Source organism: Chiloscyllium punctatum, chromosome 17 (assembly GCF_047496795.1).
Source record: "Chiloscyllium punctatum isolate Juve2018m chromosome 17, sChiPun1.3, whole genome shotgun sequence".
NCBI lineage: Eukaryota > Metazoa > Chordata > Chondrichthyes > Orectolobiformes > Hemiscylliidae > Chiloscyllium > Chiloscyllium punctatum.
In genome coordinates this window covers 47,697,400-47,714,460 of record NC_092755.1, presented here as the reverse complement: position 1 = coordinate 47,714,460, position 17,061 = coordinate 47,697,400, and the positions used below count along the sequence as shown (strand labels likewise).

General features: G+C 42.8%; 1 protein-coding gene across 1 annotated transcript in view; it reads right to left on the bottom strand.

Moving 5' to 3' along the window:
* sfi1 (SFI1 centrin binding protein) overlaps positions 1 to 17,061 on the bottom strand; it is a 138,869-nt gene that overhangs the window by 10,485 nt on the left and 111,323 nt on the right. Inside the window, exons 27-31 of the mRNA XM_072587076.1 lie at positions 16,811 to 16,906; positions 8,796 to 9,117; positions 6,233 to 6,395; positions 2,919 to 3,027; positions 264 to 363 (exon numbers count right to left, since the gene is read on the bottom strand). Of these exons, the coding sequence (XP_072443177.1) occupies positions 264 to 363; positions 2,919 to 3,027; positions 6,233 to 6,395; positions 8,796 to 9,117; positions 16,811 to 16,906 (790 nt within the window). The remainder of the gene's footprint in view (positions 1 to 263; positions 364 to 2,918; positions 3,028 to 6,232; positions 6,396 to 8,795; positions 9,118 to 16,810; positions 16,907 to 17,061) is intronic.

Genomic DNA, 17,061 nt, shown 5'->3' with positions numbered 1-17,061 from the left:
GGACGCAAAGATCATCACCGAAGGCGCAGTAATCTATTCCCTTCCTTTCCATGGTAACCTTGGGTATCCCCTGTGGTCCAGGGGACTGACCGATCCTGTTTTTCAAACTTTCCAGCACATCCTCCTTCTTAACATCAATCTGTTCGAGAATATCAGCCTGTTTATTAATACCTTATGAGCTGAATAACTTCTGTCAAACTGGCAATAGTGATCAACCCAGCCAGTTCAATGCTCATGAATCAGTTATACTTCCACATATTTACCTGTTTTAGTTCCTGTCTGATCTCCAGCACATCCTCCCCTTTGTGTACAGCATTTACCTGCAGCCAGTTTCGGAGTACTGAGGCCTGTTTCCGCCAGGATCTTCAAAAAAGAAAGTGCCTTTTAAAAAATAATTTTACAGAGTAGGTTATTGTTCGGAGATTAGGGCTGGGATGGCTTCACAACCCCACGCTAGGCAACAGATTGGGGATGGGCTCACAGGCCATTTCAAGAACGACAGAGCGAGGATTGGTTCCTATGCCTTTGCTCAGAAACAGAATGGGAATAGGATCACAGGCGGTTTCTACCAGGATACACTGGGGGTGGGTTCAGAGGCCATTGTCCAGGGATGGGTTCCCATACCGGTGCCGGGGAACAGAATGGGGACACATTCACCATGGTTTGTGAGGGGAACGAACGGAATCAGACTCGCTGTCCATTTCTGTGAGAGGGTAGTTAGATGTTGAATGACACTACCTCTATTTGCCAGACTCTAGCGATTTCAGAAAGGGTAGATGAACAAACAGTAACAATGAGAGAATCCATTCAAGCCAATATAATCTGACCATGTGCAAACAGAAATGAGGAAGCAGAGTTGGGACTGATGAATGGGCAGTGCCCCTCTGACACACCACATTATGGACCTCAATATTTGCATTTCATATCTCCACCTGGGTCAACTGATCACTCACGAGTACAGGAGTGATCAGAGGACAGTGAACACAAATATGATTCAAATATAAAACCAGTTTCATGGTATGCAGCTTTAGAGAGATACTAATCAAATATTCAATAGTTGATGATCAATATCTAATTTGAGGATGACCGTAGCCGAAATATCCATTCAGTCCTCATAAGCAAACCAGCCTTCCTTAACAACTTTGGACTTGAAAACTGTGCTAAGATGTTCTAGGGAACTGATGAATTAAATTAACTGCGAAACTCTTTGTTGACTATACAGCTATCTGCCACCTTGCCTGAACCTAATAAATCCAACAACAGTGTCGCCAAAATAAAAACAAGCTCTGAAAGGAACAAAGATGAAGCACAAGAACCTCAGGTACATTGCTGCAGCAGAAATGAACGCTGCAAACTAAAATATTGTAAGAATCAGGAGCAGGAGGAGGCACTGGAGCCCACTCCATTTGATATGATCTCGGCTGATCTAATTTTGGCCTTCACTTTACTGAGTGCCCCACTATAACTCTCCACTCCCTTGTAGAGGAAGTTGTTAAGGAAGGCTGGTTTGCTTATGAGGACTGAATGGATATTTCGGCTACGGTCAGGCAACTGTGTGGAGTTTGCACATTCTCCCCATGTCTGCAGAGGTTTTCTCCATTGTCGAAGAGAATTCAAAAGACTAAAGACTCAGAGCAGAAATTCCTTACAATCATTGTTTTAAACGTGCAACCACTTTTTAAAAGGAAAATCAACGCCGGTGTTTTTAGATTGAGTGGCACTGCTGCCTCACAGCGCCAGAGAGCCAGGTTCAATTCCACCCTCAGGCAACTGTGTGGAGTTTGCACATTCTCCCCATGTCTGCAGAGGTTTTCTCCAAGTGCTCTGGTTTTCTCCCACAGTCTAAAGATGTGCAGGTTAGGTGGATTGGCCATGCTAAATTGCCCATAGTGTCCAGGGATGTGCACAGTAGGAGGATTAGCCATGGCTAATGCAGGGTTACAGGGATAGAGTGGGGGTTAGGTGGGTGTGTCAGTGCAGGATCAATGAGCAATTTACCATGGCCGATCCCCCTAACCTGCACATCCTTCGACTGTGGGAGGAAACAGAGCAGCTGCATAAAGTGGCATTAGAGGGATTATAGCAAAGCTTCATGCGACTAGTTCCAGGGAGGCAAAACTTCAGATTTGCACAAAGATTGGAGAAGTTATGACTATGCTGCTTGGAGAAGTATAGATTCCTCAGAGAAGAGATCTGACAGACTACTCAAAATTTGCAAGGTAGAGTAGATAAGGAAACAATGTTCCAATAGTGGAAGAATCAAGAACGTGAGGAGGTGCTTTTATGGTAATTGGTTAAAAAAAATCTAATGATGACAGGAGGAAAAACAAAGTGAGTGCTTGGGATCTGGAACATGATGCTTGAGAGAGAGGTGGAGACCATAAGAATTAGGAACAGGAGTAGGACATCCAGCCCCTTGAGCCTATCCCACCATTCGACAGGAGGCAAAATCAATTGAGGCTTGTAAAAGGAAATGGGTTACCCGCTGAAAAGGACAGATATGCAGGGCTTAGGGGAATGGCAAAGGAGCTGGACTAGGTGAATTGCTCCTTGGAAAAGGTAACATAGGCTCGATGGGCCAAATAGCCTCCTTCTACACCATAACCATTCCTTGATTCTATAAAATCACTTCATAATTTTTTTTAACACGTCTTATTGTGCCTTAACTCAACCTCAAACAAGCCTGGATTTAGGTTGGGGCCAAAACCCAGCTGCATAGCTTCAGCTACTGAAGACCTCAAACTGAGGTGCAAACGTATCAAATTCTTCCAGTTACTGTTAACAACACCTACAGTTGTATCTGAGCTCTCAGGAATGTCAGGAAACCCGACTCTTACAGAAGACGATTACAACACTTTGTCCCAAACTGCTCCAGGGATAATAGAAGCCAAACACAGACTGCTCACTCAAGAACATACCTGAGGTTCTGTTTGTTGTCATTGAAACGCTGCATCTCCTGATGTATCTCGTGTAGTTCTGCCTCTAGCCGACATTGTTGGTTACATCCATCAGAATCATTATCTGAATCTTGGGACGAGACGGCAGGGGATGAGGGTGGGGAGGGATTTTGGTGGAGGTGGCGGGGAGGGGAAAGTTGCAGTTCAATGAAAAATAATCGCATGTAGCTGTTAAAGCAGAGGTGTGGTTTTCTCTCTCAAAAACATACTCCAGCCATTTACGGACAATATTCAAAACACTGCTGTGAAAAATGACATGACCTACACAATGAGGTATATAGTTTTTGTGGGTTTTCTCCTCACACAAAGATTGACATTATTTCTTCCTGTATTGTCTACAGGAATAGTTCCAGAAAACTGGAGGATAGCAAATGTTGTCCCCTTGTTCAAGAAGGGGAGTAGAGACAACCCTGGAAATTATAGACCAGTGAGCCTTATTTTGGTTCTGGGTAAAGTGTTGGAAAACATTCTAAGAGATAGGAGTTAGGATCATCGAGAAAGGAATAATTTAAATAGGAACAGTCAACGTGGTTTTGTGAAGGGTAGGTCGTGCCTCACAAACCTTATTGACTTCTTCGAGAAGGTGACCAAACAGGTGGATGAAGGTAAAGTAGTTGATGTGGTATAAATAGGTTTCAGTAAGGCATTTGATACGATTTCCCACGGAAGGCTATTGCATAAAACACGGAGGCATGGGATTGAGTGTGATTTAGCGGTTTGGATCAGAAATTGGCTAGCTGAAAGAAGACAGGGGGTGATTGTTGATGGGAAATGTTCATCCTGGAGTTCATTTACTAGTGGTGTACTGCAGGAATCTGTTTTGGGTCCACTGCTGTTTGTCATTTTTATAAATTACCTGGAAGAGGGCGTAGAAGGATGGGCTAGTAAATTTGCAGATGACACAAAGGTCATTAGAGTTGTGGACAGTGCTGAATGATTTTGCAGGTTACAGAGGGACATAGATAAGCTGCAGAGCTGGGCTGAGAGGTGGCATATGGAGTCTAATGTGGAAAAGTATGAGGTTATTCACTTTGGAAGAAACAACACAAATAAAGAGTACTGGGTTAATGGTAAGATTCTTAGCAGTGTAGATGAGCAGAGAGATCTCGGTGTCTATGTACATAGATCCCTGAAAGTTGCCACCCAGGTTGATAGGGTTGTTAAGAAGGCATACAGTGTGTTAGCTTTTATTGGTAGAGCAATTGAGGTTTGGAGCTACGAGGTCATGTTGCAGTTGTACAAAACTCTGGTGTGGCCGCACTTAGAATGTTATGTACAGTTCTGGCCACCGCATTATAGGAAGGATGTGGAAGCTTTGGAAAGGGTTCAGAGGCGATTTACTGGGATGTTGCCTGATATGGAAGAAGGTCTTATGAAAGGCTGAGTGAATTGAGGCTGTTTTCATTAGAGAGAAGAAGGTTGAGAGGTGACTTAATTGAGATATATAAGATAATCAGAGGGTTAGATAGGGTGGACAGGGAGAGCCTTTTTCCTCAGATGGCTATGTCTAGCACAAGGGAATGTAGCTTTAAATTGAGGGGTGATAGATATAGGGCAGATGTCAGAGGTAGTTTCTTAACTCAGAGGGTAATAGGGGTGCGCAACTCTCTGTCTTCAACAGTAGTAGATTTGCCAACTTTAAGGGCATTTAAATGGTCATTGGATAAACATACAGATGAAAATGGAATAGGATAAATAGTCTTCAGATTGGTTCCATAGGTTGGTGCAATATTAAGGGCCGAAGGGCCTGTACTGTGCTGTGATGTTCTATGAAACCTCATATTTAGATAGCACATCTACCTTGTGATGTTACAGATAAATGATGATGCATATCATTCCTCGTTATATAAAGGCCCAGGACCAGCACGGTTACAGTTTCTAGCAACACTAATTTCACTAGAGAAGACAGAGTTAGTAAGAATTATGTGAACTAAATAAATCTGAGTGTCTAACTAGATTAGCATTACCTTCAGAATCTGTGTAATTCATTATGCTTCCTTTAACTCAGCACGGAACAGAAGCACAAAAATCAGTAGGCGAGTTCATGTGTTAAAATACCAGTCTGTTATAGTTGATATCTTAAAAGCCCTCAACCAGAGTAATGAAACTAACCAGGGGCCAATTAGAACTGCAAAGACATGATAATCCAGCCCAGGTCACTCAGTGCTAATTGCACTTCATATTTTTACTTGTAGTTTGGGTTTGAAGTTGCTGGTTTTGAAGGATGTGAATTCATGATTGAATTTTAGACTGCTCATCCAAACAGCAGGAGATTTCCAGAAGTAATACATCAAAGGCTGGAGCACATCAGGGAGGGAGAAAGGAGGGAATGCTTTGTATCTACAGGAGGACCTCTCCCCAAGATCAGATGTTCCAAAGTTTCAAAACAATTGCTTTTGACGTAAAGCCATCTTTGGTTTGAGCAAATGCAGCAGTCAATTTGACCACAGCAAGACTCCACATACGGTGCAGTGGTAACATTAACTGTGGAATAAATGATGGGGCAAGATATGGAGATTTCCTGCACACATTCTTCTTCAAGATAGAATCATTGCTTCCTTTAATTTCAACTGAACAGATAAAACAAGGCCTCTGTTTTCATGTTTCATCCAAAATGCTCCTTCTTTTGAATAACAAGCAACTTTTCTGAGACATACAGGAATCTTAGGGGACTAGACAGGGTAGATGTGGTAAAGTTGTTTCCCCTTGTGGGAAAGTCTAGGACCAGAGGGCATAACCTCAGGATAATGAGTCACCCATTTAAGACAGATTTCATCTCTGAAAGGATAGTGAATCTATGGAATTCTTTACCACACGGGTCTGTGGAGGCTGGGCCATTAAGTATAGTCAAGACTGAGATAGACAGATTTTTAATCTGTAAGGGAATCAAGGGTTATGGGGAAAAAGCAAGAAAATAGAGTTGGAGATTATTAGGAAAGCCATGAAGTCAATGAATGGTGGAGCAGACCAGCTGGGCTGCGTACCCACTTCTGCTCCTACATCTTGTGGTCCACTACTGAACCAAATGAAGGTCCAGATATGATGCACATTTCCTAGAATGAAATCATGACCGAGTAACTCCAAGAAAGGAGAGTTACCACAGAGTCAAGCTGACATGTGATGGACTTTGGCTGGGACAGCAAAGAGATGTCATGTTGACATTGTATTGACTGGATACCATCTCATTTTAAACATTACCTTCTGTAATTACTGATTAAAATCAAAAATCAATAAATTTTATTCATTAAAAATATGCCTGGTAGTTATTCATTTACCTGTGTCCTGAGAAAACACACTGCGACATCCAGGCCTGATCCTAAATTCATCTTGAGAGAGCAGCTGTGGATTTGTGGGTGACTGCCAACTCAAACCTTTCTCATCCTTGTGAATGTGCTCAGCATCAGCAATGTGACTGTGCCTGTCCTGCTCCATGTTTATCTAAAAGTAAAGGAGGAACATTCAGGGAGATCCACATCCCTTCTGGTTGAAAGAACTCACGTAATACAGTGTCTCATATTTCTCTCAGATACATCTCAAAATGCTTCACAATATATTATACTTGAACAGCTGTAACTAACAAGGAATTTTGAAAAGGATATTACTCAGACTCGCTCAATATTCAGAACTCTGATAATGATTCTTCATCGACTGAATTTCCAGCATGTCAGGTTGACCTTTGACTTTCCTGGAAACCATTGATGGCTAATAGAACTATAGCTCCTTGAAAGTAGTCACAGGTAGATAGGATAGTGAAGAAGGCGTTTGGTATGCTTTCCTTTATTGGTCAGAGTATTGAGTACAGGAGTTGGGAGGTCAGGTTGCGGCTGTACAGGACATTGGTTAGGCCACTGTTGAAATATTGCGTGCAATTCTGGTCTCCTTCCTATCGGAAAGATGTTGCAAAATTTGACAGAGTACAGAAAAGATTTACAAAGATAGCGCTGTTTTCCCTGGAGCATCGGAGGCTGAGGGGTGACATTATAGAGGTTTATAAAATCATGAGGGGCATGGATAGGATAAATAGGCAAAGTCTTTTCCCTGGGGGGGGGGGGAAAGATATTTTTTTTTAAAAAAGAGACCCGGGGGCAACTTTTTCACACAGTGGGTGGTACATGTATGGAATGAGTTGCCAGAGAAAGTGGTGAAGGCTAACACAATTGCAACATTTAAAAGGCATCTGGATGGGTATATTAATAGGAAGGGTTTGGAGGGATATGGGCTGGGTGCTGGCAGGTGGAACTAGATTGGGTTGGGATATTTGGTCAGCATGGACGGGTTGGACCGAAGGGTCTGTTTCCATGCTGTACATCTCTATGACTCTAACTACTTTGAATGCTGACAATAAGTGCATTTGAGAGTAATTTGCTTTAAGAGACCCTCAAGAATTACCATTCTCAGGTATAATAAAACTCATCATCAGTGTGTAAAAGAGAAAAGTTAGAAGCCCTGGGCTGCTTCTACAGAAATCATTCACTGACAGAAACAAAGAACTACCTATGTGTATATAGGAGAATACTGGGGCCAGCTGTCTTCACTATACCCCAGCTGGGAACAACTGCTTCACACCTCCCAGTTCTCGCTGACTCAGCAACTTCCAATTCAAGGGGAGAATGTCCATTTATAATGGTAACAAACCCTTAACTCATTCCAACACACTTCATAATCAATGACTTTTAAACCAGTCATTGCTGTAAAGACTTTAGTGACAAGACAGGTAGACTGTTAGTCTTCACAGAGGATATGTTTGGAACATCAAGCTTTATAAATAGTTATACTTCAAGCTGTACTTCAATTTCAAGATACAACATATATGTTAGCATTTCTAGCTGAATGCAGGGCCCAGATTGTCATGGAGCTGGACTTTGAAAGGGATAGTCAATAGATAGTCACTATAGTTCTCGGTTGCACGTTTCCTAACCTATCGGTGAACTTTAAAAACATGAACCTGTGTGCAGCTGTCTGAAAGTCAGAAAAGGAGGAGGCAGAAACTGTAAGTCATGGACCTGAAGCAAAGGAAATGTTCACTATGCAGAAAGCAGTAAGAATTTGTGTAAAAACGAAAGAGAGAACTTATGAAGATTTAAAGTAGAATGGAAGATTGACCTTGCAGGGGTTAGAGGGAAGCAATCCCCAGTCTAATTCTCACAGTTCGGGGAATGGACGTGACCCAGCTGACAAAGGAAAAGGAAGTCAGCCCCTGAGACTGATTCGCCAATTAAGGTGAAGAATAAGAGATAACAGGAGTGGGAAATTTTCAATCATGTTTATAACTAAATGAGGACCGCTTGTCTGCAGACAGAGTACAAGCTGCTGACTGTATAGTGTTTAGTGTTGCTTTTAATGTGTTTATTACAATAAAAGTCTTCAAACTTTAAAGCTTGTTGTGTACTTTATAGAAATGATGTTAGGCTATTGTATATTCACAGTTTCTCATATAAATACTCATGGTTTACAATCCAATAACAGCTAATCACAGACTCATATAAACTACCCTGACCACAAAGGATTTGTATATGGAGTCACATATTGGTGAGATATAGGTCATTAATAGTCATTATTCTCTCTACATGATGAGCTGCTATGCTATTAGACTGAAGCAATAGGTTCTGCTTTGATACTCAAACCAGTATTTTGCACTTCAGTAGTCAGCCTGAGGAAGTGAGAGAATACAGGAGTAGATAAACTGGGATATAATGTTTGAGTTTTCATAAATGGAATGTGCACCAAGATTAGATGTCAAGTGGGTGTCACGTTAATTGGGATAAACGACAAGAATCAGTATTTCTAGAGAGAGAAGGTGACTCACAAACACAACACACAGATGAGTAACAGTCTTACATTCACATTCTCTTTCCCAGGTAACAGGAATGCAGACGGGGGCAGCAGGAGTTCCTTATGCACGGGTTGTTCCTGGCTATCCTTGGCTGCCCTTGAAGGAACAAAGTGGGCAAAGGGAAAGAAGCCCTGTGACAGCATCATTTGGAGATTCCCTGTCTCTTCTGCAAACCGCAATGACTGACTGGCAGCACCATTTTTCTCAGAGTGGACACTTAGACTGGTGTGACCCCGTGTGTCAATGGGTTTGCTTTGTACCGAAGTCTCCATTCTGGCTACTGACAAATCTGTCATTGCTGACATTGTGGAGTCCAAGGTACTGCCGCTGAAACCAATAAAGTAATGATTTTAAATTAATTGTGGTGTATGAGTAATTCAGTACATCAACATGAATCTGAATAGTCTATTGGCAGATAGCATTTGGAAACTACGGTCAGTGTTGAAAACAAACCATATAATTAGCCACACCTACTGGAATTTCGACCACAAAGTCTATACCCACTAGAATTCAAACTCACCAAGTGTCAATTCCCACTGGAATCCTAACCCACCAAGATTCTGATGTCGCTGCAATTGCGCACTGTAAGTATACAATTTCAGAACAGCAACCCTCACAGACTATATAGAGGTTCAGGTTGTAAGTTTGCTAGCTGAGCTGGTAGATATGTTCTCAGATGTTTTGTCACCATGCCAGGTAAAATCATCAGTGAACCTCTGATGAAGCACTGGTGTTCTCTCCCGCTTGCTATTTGTGTGTCTTGGTCTGTTGTGTTGGGTGATATCAGGTTCTGTTTCTAAGAGGTTGGTAAATGAGGTCCAAATCAATATGTTTGTTAATGGAGTCCCGGATTAATGCCAGGACTCGAGGAATTTCCACGCGTGTCTTTGTTCAGCCCATCTCACGATGGATGTATTGTCCCGGTTGAACTGGTGTCCCTCTTCATCTGTGCATAAGGATACTAATGATAATTGGTCATGTCTTTTAGTGGCTAGTTGGTGCTCATGCATCCTGGTGGCTAGTTTCCTGCCTGTCTGTCCAATGGAATGTTTGTTGCAGTTCTTGCAGGGTATTTTGTATATGACGTTTGATCCCCTGGTTGTTGGTATGGGGTCTTATAAATTTATCAGTTGTTTCCGAGTGGTGGGTGGTTTGTAGGTTACCATGATGCCTACAGGCAGAAATAGCCTGGTTGTCATCTCAGAAATGTCTTAATGTATGGCAGGGTGGCGAGAGTCTCTGGGCATGTTGTGTGTTCATGTTTAGGTCTGTTGTGCAGGAATCGGTGGATTGCGCTTATCGGGTACCCATTATTCCTGATTACCTCGTACAGGTGTTTTTCCTTAGCTTCCCGTAGTTCCTGGATGCTGCAGTGTGTTGTGGCTCATTTAAATAATGTCCTGATGTAGCTCCATTTGTGGGTATTGGGATGATTGTGCCTGTTGAGTATTTGGTCAGTGTGTGTGGCTTTCCTGTAAACACTGGTCTGCAGCTCTCCATTGGCTTTGCATTCTACAGTGATGTGGAGGAAGAGGAGTCTGTTGTTGTTCTCTTCCTCTTGGGTGAAGTTTATACCAGTAAGGATGTCGTTTGTGGGTTTCTTCTATTTTGTTACGTTTTGGGATAACAAAGGTGTTATCCACATAGCGGACCCAAAGCTTAGGCTGGATCGTGGGAAGGGTTGTTCGTTCTAACCTCTGCATCACTGCTTCTGCAAAGAGTTTGATTTTGGTGATCCCATAAGTATCCCGTTGATTTGTTTGTAGGTCTTGTCGTTGAAGGTGAAGTGGTTTTAAAGGCAACTACTGGCTCCCAGCCGACTGAACAAAATAGTGCTAGTAAGAAGAAATTTCCAATCTTTAGATGGATGCTGCCTCTTCCTACAAGCAGTGGAAAGCACTGACTGCATTTTCCACAGTTTATGGAACCAATTATCTTCCTGTGTTACTCAGAGATCTGGTTTGGTCTGCATCCTGTTTAGTTAAGAGTGAGCTAATTATACAACACAGCACTGCCTTCTTACTCACAGGGGATACTCAAGTACGCCTCAACTTGAAAGGCCCTTCAATTTTATTTTGTGCTGTCATCCCTCCCTCTGTTCCTCTCAGACTTGACAAACAGTGAATGGCAGGCGGCTACACTTCGGAGAGCCACTCCATCTTATTTTCACACCTGTCCTTGCGTATACACACACCAGCAATCTCCTGGAGTTGCTAAGCAGTTATCAGGAATGAGGATTCTGACTGACCTGCTTGAAAACTAACTCCCAACTCACTCTCACTGTCACTGACCAATAACCCACTGGGTAGCCTAGAACACTGCTGCAGAGTGGCTGACTCACCTAAGGATTGAGCCTGGGAATTGTGACACAATACAGCACTAACATTTCCTACGAGAGGTGTTCCCTGATCAACTGCATCTCTTTCAGTGAGAAGCTGTCAAAGTGGTTCCTCAATTAAGCAAAATGCTCAATATCACCCACTAGTGTCAAGTTTACAGATGGGTAAATCTTAAAAAAAGTGATATTTTCTACCAGATAATGACATTGTTTCTATCTATTCATGAATAACTCTCATACAATACATAATAAACAAGACAGAACCTCAAGAGTCTAGATTAGAGTGGTGCTGGAAAAGCACATTAGGTCAGGCAGCATTCGAGGAGCAGGAAAATCGACGTTTCGGGCAAAAGCCCTTCATCAGGAATAGAGGCAGGGTGCCTGCAGAGTGGAGACCACCTGGACCATCTCTGACACTTCCCTCCCTTCCTGGACCTCTCCATCTCCATTAATGACGACCGACTTGACACTGACATTTGTTTTTACAAACCCACCGACTCCCACAGCTACCTGGATTACACCTCTTCCCACCCTACCTCCTGCAAAAATGCCATCCCGTATTCCCAATTCCTCCACCTCCGCCGGATCTGCTCCCAGGAGGACCAGTTCCACCACAGAACACACCAGATGGCCTCCTTCTTTAGAGATCGCAATTTCCCTTCCCACGTGGTTAAAGATGCCCTCCAATGCATCTCGTCCACATCCCGCCCCTCCGCCCTCAAACCTCACCCTTCCAACCGTAACAAGGACAGAACACCCCCCCCCCCCCCCCCCCCCCAGTGCTCACCTTCCACCCTACCAACCTTCGCATAAACCACATCATTCAAAGACATTTCCGCCACCTCCAAACAGACCCCACCACCAGGGATATATTTCCCTCCCCACCCCTTTCCACTTTCTGCAAAGATGCAAAGACCGTTCCCTCTGTGACTACCCGGTCAGGTCCACACCCCCTTACAACCCACCCTCCCGTCCTGGCACCTTCCCCTGCCATCGCGGGAATTGCAAAACCTGCGCCCACACCTCCTCCCTCACCTCCATCCAAAGCCCCAAAGGAGCCTTCCACACCCATCAAATTTATTGTATTTATTATATCCGTTGCTCCCGATGCAGTCTCCTCTACATTAGAGAGACTGGACGCCTCTTAGCAGAGCGCTTTAGGGAACATCTCCGGGACACCCGCACTAATCAACCCCACCACCCTGTGGCCCAACATTTCAATTCCCCCTCCCACTCTGCCAAGGACATGCAGGTCCTGGGCCTCCTCCACCACCCGACACCTGGAGGAAGAACCTTATCTTCCACCTCGGAACACTTCAACCCCAGGGCATCAATGTGGACTTCACCAGTTTCCTTATTTCCCCTTCCCCCACCTCACCCCAGCTCTAACCTTCCAGCTCAGCACCATCCTCATGACCTGTCCTACCTGCCTATCGTCCTTCCCACCTATCCACTCCACCCTCCTCTCTGACCTATCACCTCCATCCCCACCCCCACTCACCTATTGTACTCTATGCTACTTTCTCCCTATCCCCACCCCCCTCTCATTTATCTCTCCACTCTGCAGGCACCCTGCCTCTATTCCTGATGAAGGGCTTTTGCCCGAAATGTCGATTTTCCTGCTCTTCGGATGCTGCCTGACCTGCTGTGCTTTTCCAGCACCACTCTAATCTAGACTCCGGTTTCCAGCATCTGCAGTCCTCGTTTTTACCAAGACAGAACTTCAATACCAGCACCTGGACGAAGACACTATATTTCAGTCAACCCATTGCATTTGATTCCTTTTATGAACCAAGTTGGCTGAACTCAGTCAGAGAGATGGGTAAGTTCTACAAGGTCCAAATTTCCTGGATATAGGGAGGAAAATTAAACTCCACCAGGATCTTCATTGCTGATTGTTCACCAGTAGTCCTTGTAGTGATGGACAAGATCAGATCAGGCTAGGCTAGGTTGAGATGACCTTCATCATCAAATAATTAACCAGAACTGTAAACAGATAGTTCAAATCTAAGCTCCCACAGAATCAAAGCAATGCATGAGAACTACAGGAAGGTGGTGACTCTTCACAATAGAAAGCGGAAAGAAAATCCAATTAAAGTGGAGGATCATAATAAATAATAAACTCAATTCAAACATGTGAAATCAAAAATATGCAGATTAAAGAAATAATTTTAAAAATTCCATTTAGACCACACATTTTACATCACCAAAATTTTAAAACTTAATTTACAGTTTTTAAAGTAACAGCTGTAGGGGGAAGTGGTATGGTCTTGGACACAGACAGATTCCAAATGAACAGACCATCTATTTTAATGACGATAATCAAGAGATACGTATGAATCAAAACACTGGCAGGATTTCTGCCTTTTATTCATTGGTGCCCCAGAAGATTTTACTAACTGCTTGAATGTACAGAAAGGGTCACAAGTTTATCATTCCTGCAGTAGCTCCAGTTTGGTGGTGCAGCCATGGCTCAGTTGGTAGCACAGATATCTCTAAATCAGAAGGTCATGGTTTCAGGATTCTCTCTAAAGGTTTCAGATACACTTCAAAGCTACTTATTTGGTAGTAAAATGCTTTGAAGTATCACAAGGTCCTCCAAGGCTCTGCAAAACTGTATGTTTGTTCTTTTTTTGCAAATCTCTGCCATACAACTAATGCCCACAACCTCTGCATTTGAACATGGACTGCTTCAGTATCTGAGGAGAGATGAATGGTGCTGAACATTGTGCAATAATCAGCTAACATCCCCACTTTTGACCTTATGTTGGAGGGAAGATCATTGAAGGAACTCCTGTGGAGATGACTGACCTCCAATAATCAAAACCAGCTTCCTATGTGCCAGGTATGACTCCAACACGTGGAGAGCTTTCCCCGATTTTCATTAACTCCAGTTTTGCCCAGGCTACTTGATGCCGCACTTGGTCAAATACGGCCTTGACGTCAAGGGCTGTTACTCTCACCTCACATCTGGAAGTCAGCTCTTTTGTCCATGCTTGGACCAAGGCTATAATGAGGTCAGGAGTGAGTGGCCCTGGGGGAGCCCAAGTTGGGCATCAGTGAGCAGGTTTATGCTATGGAGATACTATTTGACAGCACTGTTGATGACACCTTCCATCACTTTACTGATGATTGAGAATATACTGATGAGTGATAATTGGCTGGGTTAGTCTTCAGTACTATTGCCAGAATGACGTCAGGGCCCATAACTTTGCAGTATCCTTGCCTCCAACCGTTTCTTGATATCACGTGGAGTGAACTGAATTGGCTGAAGATTGGCATCTGTAATGGCAGAGATCATCCGCTCAGCACTTCTGGCTAAAGATTGTTGCAAATTTTCAGCCTTATCTTTTATCCAGATGTGTTAGGCATCATTGAGTATGGGGATATTTGTAGAGCCTCCTCCTCCTCCAGTGAGTTGTTTAATTATGTACTACTATTGATGACTGGGTGTGGCAGAGCTTAGATTGGTTGTGGGATCACTTAGCTCTGTCTTATCACTTGCTGTTTATGCTGTTTGGCAGCTTCAGTAGATTAACACCTCATTTATAGGTATTCCCAATTCTGCTCCTGGAATTTCTTCCTGCACTTTCCAGGATTGATCCCTTGGCTTGTTGGTAATGATTGAATGGGGGATATGCCGAGCCATGAGGTTGTTGATTGTGCGAGTATAATTCTGCTGCTGTTGATGGCCCACAGCACCTCATGGATGCTCGATCTTGAATTGCTCGTTTTGTTTGAAGTCTGTCCCATTTAGCACAGTGCTAGTGCCACACAACACAATGGAAGGTGTTCTCAATGTGAAGATAGGCCATCATCTCCACACAGATTGTATGATGGTCACTCTTACTGATAGTATCATTGCCAGATGCATCTGCAGTAGGCACACTGGTGAGGATGAGATCAAGTATGTTTTTCCTTCTTGTTGGTTTCCTGTAAGAAAGACTCTGGAGGATCAACAGAGTCGTTTTCACCATTGTCATTTCCAGGGCTGAGGTCGATGCCAAGTGGTCTGCCCAGTTTCATTTCTTTGTTGAGACTTTGTAACAATTGACTAACTGAGTGACTTGCTGGGCCTTTTCAGAGAATAGTTGAGAGTTAACCACATTGCTGTGATTCTAGAGTCACAGGTAGGCTAGATCAAGTGAGGACGGCAGATTTCCAGATGGGTATTTCCGACAATCAATAATAGTTTCATTAGATTCTTAATTCCAAATATTTAAAATGGAATTCATATTCAAATGTTTAAAATGGAATTTATATTAAAATCCCATGGTGGGATTTGAACCTGGGTCCCCAGAACATTAGCTGAGTTTCTGGATTAATATGCCCAGAATATATAGCATTCGCTTTAGGCAGTAACACACAGTCTCAAAGGTCCGTGAAACCATCAGTGTTCAAGCGTTTTAAAGGCTTTTGTTGCACTGACACATTAAACACATTGATGCTGTTTGTTAACAATAAAACACTTCTCAGAGGAGGCTCCTTTCCCACACTTGCAAACCTCAATTGTGAAAGTCTAAAATTAGAGGAGGTGAGACAGGGAAAAACACTGAATTTTGTTGCAGAAGTAAAATATGCAGATATTGGAAATCTGAAATAAAACCGAAAATGCTGGCAAACTTCAGTGAGTCAGGTAGCACCTGTGAAGAGTTAAATAGATGCGTCTTTCTCTTAACAGATGTTGATTAGTTCCAGAATTTTATGTGTTTTACTTGAGTTCTTCTGTCTGCTTTGTTGGATGAACATTATTTGAAGATATTTCAATTAATACCTCTTAATAAATGCTCCCAGGTCTTTATTAATTAACTCCCCCGGTGAGTACAAACTTCACTCTTTTTGATCAGGAAGGGGAGGGGAGGAAGAGAGAAGTAGGAAGAAAGATCATGAGAAGAATAGGGAAAAAGAGAAAGATAAATTGGGACAAGAGGGGAAAATGTTGGAGACAATGTGTGCAATACCCTATTGTTTTGTAAATATGCACATAAAATTGGGATTGATTTAATCTCATATGATTATGGTCTTTTGTTTCAGAAACAGTGTGCAGATTTGTACCGTAGCTAGAACAATTACAAATGAAGTCAGTAAATTCCAGGTTACTTCAGGCGATAGACCATATTGAGAAAGTGTGTGTCAATAAGGAGAGGGCCTTTTGTTGCTTAAGGACCACTCATTAAAGGCATCAAAATAGGAAACAGCAGACAGTGACAATGAGGCGAGATCGCAAACAAGGCTGGAGAGCAGTCTATTGTTAGCAACCAGCTTCTGGGAGGTTAGTTCATAAGTTGTAGAGGCATGAATGATAGAATCAACAAGGTGACAACATGATGCTTGTAGTGAAACAACACAGTCTATTCATTCAACTAACTGTAGCTTAGACATTAAGTGTCGAAGCTAAGTCAAATACAATGAAACATGATCAAATTCATTTTCAGAGGGGAGTTGCAGGATACAACAGGAAAGAAAAATGGCAGTGGATGGAAAAGGGGAAAGGAGATCGGGGCACAGAAAGGTGAGGGGAGGAAAAGGAAAATGTTGGAGTTAATCAGTAGGCAATGTTAGAGTGATGACAGATAACATGCAGTAAATGCTCTTGTTTTACTTAGGTTCACGAGAGAAGCCCACAAACAAACCAACAATCGATCAACAATTTTGAGGAGTTCATCCCTTGGACATACATACCTGTTGTTGCTCCTGTGCAGGAGATCCTTTTTTTGCAGTGATTCAAATAGGAACCCTGGCTTTCTTGGCTGTAACCTTATCGAACATGCAGGGGGTCTATTAATAAAATGGAGGACTGCATTAATCTTCAAAAGATAGTTTCCATAGTCTTTCCTCTATATAGTTTATAATGAAGTTTCTGCCTTCTGAATCATTTCAGAATATTGCAGTATAGATTATTCTCTAGATGCTCAAAGCCCATCACAACTCTG